This window comes from Alligator sinensis, unplaced genomic scaffold (assembly GCF_000455745.1).
Source record: "Alligator sinensis unplaced genomic scaffold, ASM45574v1 scaffold159_2, whole genome shotgun sequence".
In the NCBI taxonomy this organism is placed as follows: domain Eukaryota; kingdom Metazoa; phylum Chordata; order Crocodylia; family Alligatoridae; genus Alligator; species Alligator sinensis.
Genome location: NW_005841992.1, coordinates 919,849 through 934,935, shown reverse-complemented (window position 1 = coordinate 934,935; position 15,087 = coordinate 919,849). Strand labels below are relative to the sequence as shown.

General features: G+C 44.4%; 1 protein-coding gene across 1 annotated transcript in view; it reads right to left on the bottom strand.

Moving 5' to 3' along the window:
- The window catches only part of JMY (junction mediating and regulatory protein, p53 cofactor), a 117,694-nt gene that overhangs the window by 69,501 nt on the left and 33,106 nt on the right, over window positions 1–15,087 (bottom strand). Inside the window, exon 3 of the mRNA XM_006021437.2 lies at window positions 5,947–6,120. Within this exon, the coding sequence (XP_006021499.1) occupies window positions 5,947–6,120 (174 nt within the window). The remainder of the gene's footprint in view (window positions 1–5,946; window positions 6,121–15,087) is intronic.

Below are 15,087 nucleotides of genomic sequence, written 5' to 3'. Positions count from 1 at the left end.
ATTCAACATCTTTATCAGTGACTTGGAGGTGGGCATGGAAAGCGCTCTATCCAAATTTGCTGATGACAAAGATATGGGAAGAAGTGGGCACACTGGAGGGGAGGGACAGAATCCAACTAGATCTAGACAAGTTACAGAGGTGGGCAGATGAGAATAGAATGGAATTCAATGCAGCCAAGTGCAAGGTGCTGCATCTAGGGAGAGGGAACCTGCAACATACCTATAAGCTGCAGAACACCCTTCTCAACAACACAGTGACTGAAAGGGATCTTGGAGTCATCATTGACATCAGGATGGACATAAGCTGCCAATGCGAGGAAGCGGTCAGTAAAGCTAACCGCACCTTGTCATGCATCTACAGATGCATCACAAGCAGGTCCAGGGAGGTGATCCTTCCCCTCTATGCGGTGCTGGTCAGACCGCAGTTGGAGTACTACATCCAGTTCTGGGCACCGCACTTCAAGAGGGATGTGGCTAACCTTGAGGGGGTCCAGAGGAGGGCCACTCACATGGTCAGGAGCCAGCAGGCCAGGCCCTACAAAGATAGATTAAAGGGCCTGAATCTATTCAGCCTCCACAAGAGAAGACTGAGAGGGGATCTGGTGGCCGTCTATAAACTCACCAGGCGGGACCAGCGGAAAATAGGCGAGGATCTGTTCTCCTGGGCACCACCTGGGATAACAAGGAATAACAGCCACAAATTGATTGACAGCAGGTTTAGACTTGATATCAGGAAGCATTACTTTATGGTTAGGGCTGCCAGGCTCTGGAATAGGCTCCCAAGGGAGATGGTGCTCTCCCCTACCTGGGGGTCTTTAAGAGGAGGTTGGATAGCTATCTGGCTGGGGTATTATGATCCCAGCACTTGTTCCTTCCCAGGGCAGGGTGTCAGACTTTATGATCTATTCAGGTCCCTTCCAACCCTAGAAACTATGAAACAAACTATGAGCTGCGAGCAGCTTGTCGGGGTGTGTGGCTCCTGCTGCTACATGCACCCTGGCAGCAACAGGGGGCATGTGCAGACACCCCAAAATTTACCACAGCCTCTCCAAACCCCACTCCCAGTGCTGCCGCTGCCCACCCCAAGTGCAGCGTAGCCCAACTCCCCCGCCAGGAAGAGCCCAGCCCTAGCCTGCAGCCCGCCCTCACCCCATGCGCAGATCCCAAGCACACGGCCCCCATGCACTTCTTGGGTAAGTGCAGCAGCGGGAGCCACCACTCCCTCCCTGCACCGGGCATTCCCCCAGATAAGCTGCTCGTGGCTGCATCCTGTGCACCGCCCCAGCTGTGCAGGGACTGCCCCAGCCCCACTCCCTCCCTCACTGCCATATGGGGGGAGGGCATAGATCGAGGCCCCAGTGATGAGGGAGGGATCAGGGCACAGGCAGGAGCTCGGGTGAGTGCCCTGCTACCTCCCCCTCATCTCTGGGGCCTCGATCTGCCACCCCCCCCACAGCCCTTCCCCTCCCCTTCCCCCACAGGCTTCCCTGCTGGGGGGTTGCATGTGCATGTACTCAGCCCCTCCAAATAATTTTTTCTCCCTTTGTCTATGGGTGGATAGACATTCCCTTTTCATTCCAGAAATGCAGGCACATGCCTGCCATGGCTCAGGCTAGGAGCTGGGGGACACTAGAGCCGCCCTCCCTTCCCTTTCACAGAGCTGAGCTGAGAAGGGGTGTGGCCTGGCCCCAGCAGAACGCTCTGATTAGGGAGGGATTTAAACTCCCACGCTGCCTGCACTGTCCCAGGCTTTCTGTGCCCTCACCCCCCACACCCCCACTGCTCAAGGGGTGGGAGTATTGCCAGACCCCAGCCCTGGGCTAGCACTCTGAGGAAAAAGAGGAGTTTGCAGTGCATGTATCTGTTGATGATACTGAACTTTTCCATCTCCCTCCTGCTGTCTGCAAACCTGACAGGGCTACAAACCAGCAAGCAGTGCTGATAAAACCACAGTGTTTATCAGCCCATCAGCAAAACAAAAGCCTCTCTCATTAGTTCAAGCTCTTCTTAAACAACTTTTTCCAAGAAGGGATATTATCAGCTGACCTGCTGATGAGCGCCAAAAAGTCCTAAGCAAACATTGTTCTGTTTGCCTTCATCAGGTCCCAGTGAAATTGGAGACACAGACACCTCTCAGCATAAGCTAGCATACCACATGCCTAGGATCTGTGGGGCTGGGGTCTGTGCTGTGAGAGATGGGAAGGAGGGAAGAATCCCTGCTTGACCAGCAAACAGCGAGGGAAGCCAGGCAAACCCTGTTGTGCATTCAGTCTCTCCCACAGTTCTGGCTAGGGAGGAGACGAGCAGGGTTGGCCTGTTCTCTGGAGCAGAGAGCACAGCCCAGCCCAGGGCTGCAAAGCATCTGGGATGCTGGGGGACTAGTTTAACTTAAACCAGGAAGGCGTCTGGGACAGACACTGAAGGAACTGGTTTGACCGCACTCAGTTAAGTCTGATACTACTTTCAACCAAGTTTATTTTTAACCAGTTTCAGCCATTTTGAAACTGGTTTATGTGCACTGAACTTATGTTCTGTTACAGGTTTAAACAAGTTTCTGATCACTTATACCAGTTTATGTGTAATGTCTGTTCCTAGCCCAGGCATTTCCAGAGATGAGCCCTCTTGCTTATCCTATAACCCCTGACCGCTGGGAACCTGGGCTCCCCCAAAGCTCCTCTAAAGACCAGACCACCTCACAGATAGCCCCTAAAATACGTCCATGTCAGCCTCTACAACAGTATTGTCCTAATTGCTCATGAGTCTCAGAAATTTCTATAAATTTCTTTCCTTCCTGGGTTATCTGGTATTCCTCTAGTTAATGGCCCATTACTCTGAGATGCCTTCTTTACTGAGGGGTTGCATTTCCCATTTCAGGCAGACAAAACCTTGGGTGCCCGCCCATCCCAACACTAGTCCCTTCTGCCTGTGTTTGGGAGTGGCAACTGTTCTTGCCCTAGTAGCAGTTTTGCCTATTCCCTCTTCTTTAGTTCCCTTTAGTTCCCTGCATCCCTCAGTTCCTTTCACTAAACCATGTCCAAAAACATAAAGATACATATAGACAGAATAATGTAATCTGCAATGAGATAAAAGCAACATAACAACATCAGCTTTTCAATGAGATTACACACACCATATCAGTAAAACAAAAATAACACTCCATGAACACCCCAACACTGTAAGATTCATGATAGGGGACACTAGAGCTTTTCAGTGAAACATTCATAAAAAGATTTTTTTTTTAAACAAACATGGATAAAACAACTCCCTCCCCCACCTGAAATCTTATTCTGGAAACAGCTGAACCAGTTTAGCTAACTATTTTTTTTTTTAATTCAGCCCAAGGCAGACATCCAGCAAGGGGGAAGCTCAGTTCTGCTTCATACATTGGTGAATATATAATGCAACTGAAAACAGGATTTTCCAAGAGAGGTGACCTTAAATTATAACAGCACCTACTTGCAATTAAACTTCATATCATCATATTAATCTTTTTTAATCAATCATCATAAGCACTCACTTAACTAGAACAAGTGGAGTTTGTACATGCTCACATTTTTAATTTTTTCCCATTTATCAGTTCATTCTGTATGTCCTGATCTTTTGTTTCACAGATGTACAGAGCATTAGAATTACTTTCACTGAGCAGGGGAATGAAGCTGGCCCCAGATCTGGAGCTGGCCCTAGATCTAAAAGCGATAGTAACCTAGGGAAGCTTTGCTCTATTTTTTAAGCTTTCCAGAACTCCATATGCTCCAAGTTAATGGAAATCATTTTGTATCCAAACAGGTTTTATTTATAAACCAACTCTTCTGCCCTAGCTACCAAGACCAACACATAATTTATCATCATAGATACAAGTACTGGTTTCTTTCCACTGATGAAGTTAAAAACTTCCTTCTCTACCACACATCTCAGCTGACCAAGTTGAACGCCTCAAAATTTGCCAAGTTAGGAAAAGAACTTTAACATGCGTTCACCCCCTTAGGCTCAACTATGTACTGCTCAAATTCTCCACTACAGGAGCTGTACATACTCTGCTGTGTCTATGGAGATCATAAAAATACGTGCAAATGCTAGTATTTTATGTAACTTTCAACAGTGATTTTTGTCAAACACATAACTAGCTGTCAGTAAGTGCCTATTAAGCAATTAATGCTCCACTATTTAGTCAAAGAGCAAAGAGTTCATTTTTTCCTGTACATTAAGTAAAATGGGGGCTATTTTACTAAGCATATAGCAAAGCACTTATTAAGCATGCCACTGATGATCATTAACTATATATGAAACCTGAAATTTAAGATAGAAACTTCAGTTTCAGGAGGTAAACTGCACACTCATGTTACCGGAAGTAATTTAAAGTGCAAGTAAACTTACACTAAAGTATTTTGTTAGTCACAGTAATTAATCAAAATAAGAGTTGTTTTGGAATTGCTCAAATCATTTGCCCCTCACCCTACAAGCCTCCACCCCACCCTTCTCCTTTCTAAGCGAGACCACTAAGTACTACTGACAAGTGCATGGAATGAACCTTGGTGAGATAAAACAACATTCAGTACGTCAATTAAACTAAAAAGCCCCATTTAGGGCTTTTAAATCTACAGTACATATCTAAAGGGTACGGTCTGCTGATCTGTCTAAGCACCATCTATTTTAAATCAAAGAATGCTGACAACTTCAGAAAGTGAGACGATAAAGCTCCCTGTCACCATCTCATTTTTCACTCATTAACCCCTACATGAGGAGAGAGTACAGTTTTCAGAAGATTAACAGAATACCCTTATAGAAAAAATTTAGTGACTGATTACCTGGCTGTGCATTTTCCTAAAGGCTAAAATGGATATTAAACACATTTTTAAAGTGTCAAAAACCAATACAAGTTCAAGCACACTGTCAACTTTCAAATGCTTCAGTTAACAAAGATGCAAAAGACTGAACAGCTAGGCATTTACTCCTAATGTTTTTTCCTCACAAAACACTAAAGTCACTGCCAAAAATATTTATCAACATTAAAAGAAGTCATACAGCACGTATTCTTTTCTTTTTTAAATGTTTGTAAATACTGTCAGAAAATAGAAAACATCACCTACAAAGAACCTCGATTCTTAAAAAGTTCATGAGCATACAACATTTACAAAATGATGTTTAGCCCTAGGTATTAGTGACCGTTGTATTAAGAAAACGATAGGATCATTCATTAGACAACTGAACACTTCTGAGGAAACAGAAAAAACTGGTACCTAGTGCATGAAAAGCCATCACCCATGAATATAGATAAATGAAAAAAAAAAAACCTTCATTTTTTTTGTATGCGCATTCCAAGCCCAGCACAGCTCCCCACCGGCTGGAAGCTGCATCTGGCAGCACAGGCACAGTTTCGAGCCGCCTAGTCCCAGTATAATTTCTTGCTGGCTGGGAGTATACACAGGCAAAGCCCTCCAACTCAGCTGGATCCAGTAGCAATGTGAGCCATATCCAGTCTGTGGGCTGTATGCTGATGAACCCCAATCTAGATACTTGTGACTTAGCTCACTGTAGCATTCAAGTAGCCCCATGCAATCCCTGACAAAAAAACCCCACATCCACACCTATTCTCTCCATCACCTCTCTTCATTGTACCCAGAATGAGAAACAGGTGTGCACCTGGTCACCCACATATATTTATGCATACTCCACAAGAAACACATCCCATAGCTAGTACATAATGTTTCTAGATGTTGAGTGACACAGAAGGAAAGCTTACAAACATACTTGTCAAACTATATTTTAAAACAGACTAAAAGGTTCACAAACAACAGATTTAAAAAAAGAAGTCCCACATAGTTTTGTGGAACATGACTGATGTAGATGTAGATTGCTATTTCATATGCAAATACAAAGCATAGTTTTACTGTCTGTAGGAAGGTGGGGTTTGTTTGTTTGTTTGTTTTGGGGGGAGGGGGGGGTTACCTTTATCTGTTGCCTTCTGAGCATTGCAAGTTCCCTCATGTCTCGAAATGGCTGTAGCAAGTACTGGTACAGTTCTGTGGTAGCTTCAGCAAGACTACTATAGGCTTCATCTTCCATTTGATACAGTTCCAGGAGCTCTACCATGCTTTCTGTATTCTTGTGTTTTTCCAGCAGCTGTGTGAAGAAAAAAAAATGTGGATTTTAAAGTGTGTTCTAACTCTCCTGCCAACAAGAATGACTGTCACTTCAAGATAGTGGCTGTGTTTGTGCTCCTCCCTCAAAAAATCCAGAATAAGACCCACATCTTTTAGGAACTGAGCCAGCTATTTCTATGCAGCCCTCTGATAAACTCAACACAGTGTTCAAGGAACTCCCCATTGCTCACAGCTCTGCAGGCACTTCCTGCAACTCAGTGGCAGCAGAGACAAATATAAATAGGAAGAGGTTGTTTCTGTGCAGAAATCCGATTTAGTTTCCACCTATTACGTCATTTACATTTTTACATATTACCATTTTTTAAGGAACAAAAGTCAACCTTAAGTCAAGATTTTATTTTCTGGTTCTTTTATATAAATATCCACAAATACAAAAAAGTGCCACTGAAAACTCAAGAAAACTGATTTCTTGTAAAGGGTTTACAACCTAAGTCTCTGACTTTTAAAGCTGCTACACAGGCAGATTTCCCTGGGCTCAGAAAGCCCTGATGAAATCAGTTAGGCTCCACAGATTCAGACATCTGCCTGTGTAAAGAAACCTGCAGAATAATTTCTGTTCAGTCTTCCTTCCTATTCATACGCTTCAGCAAAATGGTTTTTCCTCTTTAACTGAGATACCAATGAAGCATGCAGAATCTACATATGTTTTTCATTAGAATATAAGGAAAAAAAACAGTGGAAGTTCTGAAAGCTTTGTACAAATACTAAATGTAGGGCCTAAGTCAAGCTTAAAAGAGCACAAAACCTCTTCTGGAGACTAAACAGACAATCCTTTTGCACAAATCTGTTAAATCTTTTTAAAGTGGATGTCTGCTTCAAGTCCATTTTACACCTCTTCCTTGGCAAATCTGACCATGCAACTGTAACTACCCTGTGTATAAAGCAACTCAGTCATTAAGGCTAAATGTTTAAAAAACAAACAAACAAACAAACAAACAAACAAACAAACAACTTACTTGAAATATTTCCACATATCAACAAAAAAGGATTATTCCGAATTAATAAACCTTTTCAGACCATTTTTAGCCACAAAAAAAACCCCAAATACTTGTTGTTTATGTTACTGCCGCAAAAACGTATGTACAGTTGTACTACCAATTTTCTCCAAATCATGCATATTAAATTATTTCAGATCTCAAGCCACATTATCCTATTAGCTGAATGTTTAAATGAAGCTCCCAGGCTCCGTAAGTATACTAAGCATAACAGTATTCAGGTTCACATGCTGGGCGTCATTTCAGTACCTAAGCAGTATCCTAATCTAACTGCATAGATACTTCAGACAGCTCAGTCCATAAAGATGAATTACCTTCTCTGGACTCTTTTTTTTCTTATTCTTTGCTCATCTCCTTGTATTGACTGACAATAGTAACAACACTCTTTTACCTCTAACATTCTTAACTAAAGCTTGATGTTTCCTAACCTCTTAAAAAGCAGAGGTATCAAATCATCTAGCCTGCACTGCTGCCTGTGGGCCTTGAGCCAGGCCCATGCACACCATTAGCCCCGTGTGTGCTGAATGTAGTGCATGGAATCAGTATGACCCTGCATACTAGATCCCACACTGGTCTGGATTGGGCCATAAATCAGCCAGACTATGCTCGCCACAGTGCTCCAGGCACGTGGCCATAATTATCAGCTACAACAACCAAAAGAAGCCAATAGCCGATAACGTCATTTCTCCTTTTATCGGTGCCAATCTGATAATCAACTGATATATTGGTGCACCCCTAATAAAGCACTACAGTAAAAAAAAAAGTCTTGCTACTGTTCTTGCAAGGGTCAGGGCCTTATCTTGTGTGACAGAGTAAGTCCTCCTGAAAACAGTGTCCAGGAACTATGACAACCCAGGAGACTGTGTCACATCAGAAGATGCATGTTTTATTTGGGAAAGGTTTTGTGTATGAGAAAATATGGTACTATGAGTCATTTTTAAAGCATATTTAAGGACTATATCTTAAGGAAGTTTTGGTGGACAAGTAGTACGAGAAGGACAGACTTACTGTAATCTAACATCCTTTAAATAGGCGGTAGGCAACCCCCAGCACCAGGTGCCAGAGCATGGCATGTGAAGGCATTTTGCTTGGCATGAGCACCTTGGGACAGAAGGCAGGGAAGGGGTCTTGGCCGCACTGCCACAACAAGGACTGGGCCCCTCACAGCTCCCCCACCATCTGCTCTGGCATACCAACATCTTATATAAGTTGAGGCTGCAGGTATTTTTGGCACTCTGCCCAAAAAAACTGCTTGTTTTAAATGGTCACCTGTTTGGATGTTGAAAGAGTAGGCACATTTATAAATACAGTAACTCCAGAAATGGGGGCAGAAAAAAAATCAAGTGAAACACAGATAAAATAATACATTATCTTACATGAAATATTGTTGTTTTGTTTGTTGGGGGAGGGGTTTGAGAGAGAGAGATGTGTTGTCCACACCTAGTTCTTTTTGGCCTACAACATCCAATGAGGCTGTACTGATGCTCTGTATTCTGCTATCAAAATCAAGGGCAGAGGTCGGCAACATTTTTGGCTGGAGCACCAAAAACACCCCAACCTTGACCCACGCCTTGACTTGGCATACCAGAGGCAGACAGCAGAGGAGTCACAAGGGGCCTGATCCTCGCTGCAGGTGGTAGGTACATGTGTGACTCTGAACAGACAGCGGTGGAGGGGCCGGGGTTATGCTGCCCTGGCCCCTTCCCAACCAGTCACCTGGAGGACCGTGCGCACTCGCCACAATCATAGAGCCAATACCAAGGCTCCAGATCCTGGTCCTGCTGTTTGCAGCTTCCTGGTTGCCTACCACAGCTGGTCTGGGCTCTGGGCAGCTGCAGCCCTGGCACCAGCTCCACGGGAGCAGCAGCTGTACATGCACCTCCAGGTAGACAGCAGGAGAGGGGTCAGGGTTGCACTGCCCTGGCCCATTCCCAACCGTTTGCCCCAAGATCTGCATACAGCCACCACCACAAAACCAGTGCTGGAGCTCTGGACCCCAGTGCAGCTGTCTGCAGCCTGCCTGCCACAGAGCCTGGGCTGCTTGCAGTCTCCTGGCTGCTTGCTGCAAGCAACTCAGGCTCTGTGGCTGGTGACAGCTGCTCAGAGCCTGGGTCAGCACAGGAATCACTTAGGCCGCAATATGCTGAACTGCCTTTTTTTTCCCCCCAGTGGATGCTGTCCAGTCAGCACTCAGGCTGTCAAGTATGATGATGCTAGGTCTGGGTGCAGTAACACTGTGTCAGGTAGATCAAGTAAAGTGATTTGTGGGTGCGTTGTAAGGGTCACCAAATCCAGAGAGCAGACCGGCTTGACTCAATCCAGAACTACTGTAATTATCATACTGCATCTTTGCAGAGCCCTCAGTAGTGAGCTTACATGCCAGACAATATGTCAGTGAGCTCAGAACTCACTGCACATGCAGAGCTCCAGCAGAAGCCACCCTGGCCTGCTGACAGGGACATGGTATCCCAGTGACAAACTTTTCACATAGGTTTTGCATGCCATGTCCAAACCATGGGCCATAGTTTGAATATCACTGCCATAGTAAAATTGTTTTGTCTGTCCAGAACCCCTGACAAACTATTTGATTGAAATTGCCTGCTGCATTTATCTGTCAGTGTATTCTAAAGGCTAAGAAGCTGTGGCACAACTTTTAGCAATCTGATTATCTACCTGTAGACTTTTAGGTCTTGATTAAGCCAAGGAGGATGATCTCGGTGCCCATTTTGCCAATATACTGTCCAGGTGTGGTGCTGTCTGTCAACCCTTCCATTGTTGATCCCTGCAACAGTAGTAACATGACTCAGAACTAAAGAACATTTTATTTGCAGAAAAGCACCTTGAAAGGACTGCAGACTGACTGAAAGCAATCCAGATGAGCCCCATATCCGTAAGGAGAAGCATTTGTCAGTCCTGGAGAATGTTTACATCGGTTTAAGGGTAGAGGTCTTGTGGGGCTGTATCATGTGGTGTCACCTAGATAGGTAACACTGATTCCAACCACCCTTATAGAGCTGAAGTCTGGCAGGCTATGTTCTAAGGCAGTGGTTGTTAACCAGGGGTATGCATACCCCTCTGGGTACTTAAAAGAGTCGTAGGGGGTATGCGGAACTCCGTATGCATGTGCATAGCCACAGCAGAGCATGTGGGCAGCCAGGACGCAGGCCGGCCACATGGAGAGCAGTCAGGTCCAGTGGGTAAGTTTGTTGTGGGGGGAGGGAGTGGGGCAGGGGAGGAGCCAAATCTTGAGCGTCCATTGATGGAATTATGGAGACTTGTGTTACTACCCCAATCTTAAAAAAAATGGATAAGCTTTTAAAATGTCAAATTGATTATCAAAGAGGCCATTCTTAACGGACTGGCCGATGGCAACATCTTGAGGGATAGCCAGAATGGGTTTGTGGCGGGTAGGTCTTGCTCGACCAATCTTATTTCCTACTACTAGCAGGTGACCCAGCATCTGGACAAGGGAAAGGAGATTGATGTCATATATCTTGACTTCAAAAAAAGCCTTCAATCTGGTATCCCATGATCACCTCTTGGCAAAACTGGCCAACTGCAGCCTTGGGTTCACCATGATCCACTGGCTGGGGAATTGGCTCCATGTTCGGACCCAGAGGGTGGTGGCTGACGGAAGTCAATCATCGTGGTGCCCTGTGACCACTGGGGTCCCTCAAGGCTCTGTCCTTGGACCTATATTGTTCAACATCTTCATTAATGATGTGGACACTGGAGTCAGAAGCGGACTGGCCAAGTTTGCTGATGACACCAAACTCTGGGATAAAGCATCCACACCTGAGGACGGAAGGGTGATCCAGGCTGACCATGACAGGCTCAGGAAATGGGCTGACGAGAACCTGATGGTGTTTAACACTGAAAAATGCAAGGTTCTCCACCTTGGGAAGAAAAACCTGCAGCATCCTTATAGGCTCGGTAGTGCTACGTTGGCTAGCACTATGGATGAAAGGGACTTGGGGATCATGATTGACCACAAGATGAACATGAGCCTTCAATGTGATGCTGTGGCTAGTAAAGCGAGCAAAACGTTGGCTTGCATCCATAGATGCTTCTCAAGCAAATCCCAGGATGTCATTCTCCCATTGTACTTGGCCTTGGTGAGGCTGCAGCTGGAGTATATTGTATATCTTGACTTCAAAGTCAGGCCCATCCAGTTTTGGGCTCCACAATTCAAAAAGGATGTGGCGAAGCTTGAAAGAGTCCAGAGAAGACCCATGCACATGATCAGAGGTCAGGAAAACAGACCTTATGACGACAGGCTGAGAGCTATGGGACTCTTCAGCCTGGAAAAGTGCAGGCTCAGGGGCAATCTGATGGCCACCTGTAAGTTTATCAGGGGTGTTCACCAGGATCTGGGGGAACGTTTGTTCACCAGAGCGCCCCAAGGGATGACAAGGTCAAATGGTTATAAACTCCTGCAAGACCGTTTCAGGCTGGACACAAGGAAGAATTTCTTTACTGTCCAAGCCCCCAAGGTCTGGAATAGACTGCCATCGGAGGTTGTTCAAGCACCTACTATGAACGCCTTCAAGAGAAATTTGGATGTTTATCTTGCTGGGATCCTATGACCCCAGCTGACTTCCTGCCCCTGGGGCAGGGGGCTAGACTCAATGATCTTCCGAGGTCCCTTCCAGCCCTGATGTCTATGAAATCTATAAAATGTCCAGAATGACCTCCCAACACTCATTTTCATTGGGATGTCCCTGAACTCTTAAGACTATCTCCTCTACTGCTCCTAGTTTATGGAAGTGAGTCCTATGGAAAAGGAACTTGAAAATTAACCTGGAACTGTACAGAATACCCCAAGTTTACAATCTCAGCAGTTTGAGATTAATCAATTCCAGACTTCCCAAAAATAGGTAAGTGATTGCCAAAAGTGTGGGGGGGGGGGGGGGGGTTGACAAAAGATTGCAAAAAGAAAAAGATCCTTGTGTGTTTCTGGAAGGCTCTTGACAACGGAACCAAATCTGTCACTTGGCGGGAGCCTCAGACTGGTGTATCCGAAAGTTCTCTATAAACCTCCGTTTTTAGCTTGGTAGCTCAATGGCCCTCTAGGCTTGCTAACGTCCGCTTAAATACCACTGAAGAAATATAAAAGTGTGTGCGCCATCACCCTTGAGCCTGAAAAAGAGAGGTCCAGATAATGAAAGAACTGAAGGTGATTTTGAACAGAATAGAAAGCCTCATCCTAGAATTAAAAGATGCACTACCTTCAAGTAAGGCCTCAATTGTTATTTGGACCTCTCCAGGGTTCCCCAATGCCTGGAGCCAAGAAACCCTCCTTACTGCTCAAATGGAGTTGACGTATACTGTGTTAACAAAAGCAGTCAACTTCCCCTCCACCATGGTGGTCTTCAGTTCCTCCAGATTGTAGATACACTTTTCAAATACTAACTGACCCAAGCTATTGCACTTTAAGTAATCATAATCAGAGAAGAGGACACTTGAATATTAGCCTCCTGTAACTATATGTTATAACTGAAGAGCTCTAATTTCTTTGCATTTTCCTTTCTCAATGTAAACTTGGAAAATCCCTGCTGTTCTGCCTGAGGAGCAAGAAGCAACCCTATACTGGGTGGTAATAAGAATATTCATACCGCTGGAAGGGACCTGCTACTCCTTGTCAGCTCGTCTTGATATGGCCAAAATATACACTGGTGCATGTCACAGCTCTTTTACTCCAATAGTCCTTTAACTCACCAGCATCACAAGCTGTCAGGTATTGAAGGGTGTAAAAGGTTCATGAGTTGACAGTTTCTCCTGCACCACTTCCAATTACTTAGGCTCTCTGCCATCTACTTGAGGTTCTAAATTACCTTACAATCCTCGTCTAAGCCAGACATGGAACAGTATATTCACTCAGCTGGGAAGGAGGAATCATGTTAGGAATCAACTGTGCTCCTTACAGGTGATGCTTTTCCTTACTTTCCTTCTCTTGGCTTACCAATAACTAAGTTAGTATATACAATCCCCACCAAGTCAGCTAGTACAAACTCTTTGGGGAAGAAGATCTAACTCTAAGGACAGTAAATGAAACTTTCTGTAGTAAGGCCACACACCCCAAAATATGTAGTAGTTCTATAGCTGGTAGGGATGTTACTACTGAGGTGGGTATACATGACATGGAGCCATTTCTTCTGCTCCCTGGGGTTCATGGTGGACCTGGGAACTTGGGGGCAAGGTGGATACCACTGAGCAAACATTAAAAACCTAACTAAAAAGATTCAGGAGTTCGGTGAACAACTGTTCACTAGGGCACCCCCGGGGAAGAGCAGGACCAATGGGTACAAACTCCTGGAAGGCCACTTCAGGCTTAATACCAGGAAAAACTCCTTCACAGTCAGGGTGTTCAGACTGTGGAATAAACTCCCTCCAGAGGTGGTGCAGTCACCTACCCTGGAGACTTTCAAGAGGAGAATAGACAGTCACCTTGCTGGGGTCACCTAAACCCAGTTGTCTTCCTGCCTAGAGCGGGGGGGCTGAACCCGATGATCTGTAAGGTCCCTTCCAGCCCCTAACAATCCATGAATAACTAGCATAGCACCCAAAAAGAAAAGCAGGCACTATACAGGGTCCATCTCCCCATCACAGACAAGAAATGTCTAGGATACACTTCAGCCTTTATCCCCAAATAGTGCAAGACAAGTACAGCCCCAGTAAACACTACCGGCCAGAAAGAAATTTGCTCTCATTGACATTAGGAGCAAAATTCAGGTGGACAGTCATTTAATATATATTATGTCTCATATGCAGCTTTGCCGATTAATATTTGAATCCCTTCACTTAATACTGTGATATGGCAAATCAGCCCCTCTAAATTCCTAAAGGAAATAGCCTACTATAGAGTTTAACTGTACATGCTGAAAATGTTATGTAGGCAGTATCAAGAGGAAACACATTAACATTTAGTCCGTACCTTTCAATAAGAAATAAGCCTTGGCAGAGTTGGGTGACTGCCAAAATAAACTTGGTCCATGAAAAACTGCATTGGTTTAGGAGTGTTAGTATAAAATACACCACAAAAATGTTCAAATATATCAAATCACACCTGCAATTAATTCTCAACAAACACTCAGTGTTACTGTACTTGTCCATTCACTCTCATGGCCTGATAAGATTTGGAACTGGGGTTTTTTTTTATATAAAATCATTTAAAAGAAGTGGGTGGTGAGGGAAAGAGTAATCCCAGTGTATATCCTGTCCAGACCTGACTGCTGTTATACCCACTGACTGCTGCATTTGTTTCAAGAATTTTATTTTACAGATCTCACACTGTTCATAACTAAATGAATCCATTGGGGACTGGACCCAATGATCTCACGAGGTCCCTTCCAGCCCTAAACTTCTGTGAATATATTTTGAGCAACTGAGATAGACTAGCAGGAAAAAAAAATTCTATGACTGACCAACACATACCAATAAGACAATATTCTTTTTTTAATTAAAGAGCAGAAATAATTAAATGCTCTGCCCTTGCCACTTTGAAGGCATGGCATTAAAGTACAGAGGCAATGCAAAAACATATATGTGCTGATCATAATTTTAGACCCCATCCACTGCCTACTGAATTCACTGGGATTTTTCCCATATATTTCTGCAGCAACTGGATCAGATAAAGGCACAATGCAGGTTAGTGCTATATCTTTATACCAGAATGATACAGACATAAACTAGAGCTACATACCAGAACCATACAGCTACATTGATAGTGTCATAATAACATGCTTAAAGTGCTTCCTAGTTAGCTTGTTCAGACATAGCTGTTACAGTATAATGCAATATTAAGCAGAAGTATAGGCATCGATGTAATTCTAATTTTATGCTTGGACTGCATGCTATTGTTCTTTGTGCATTGAGCTCCTTTTTTAGCCAAGATGTTTAAGTGTTAAGGCAGAAGTTTTCAGCTTTTTTCA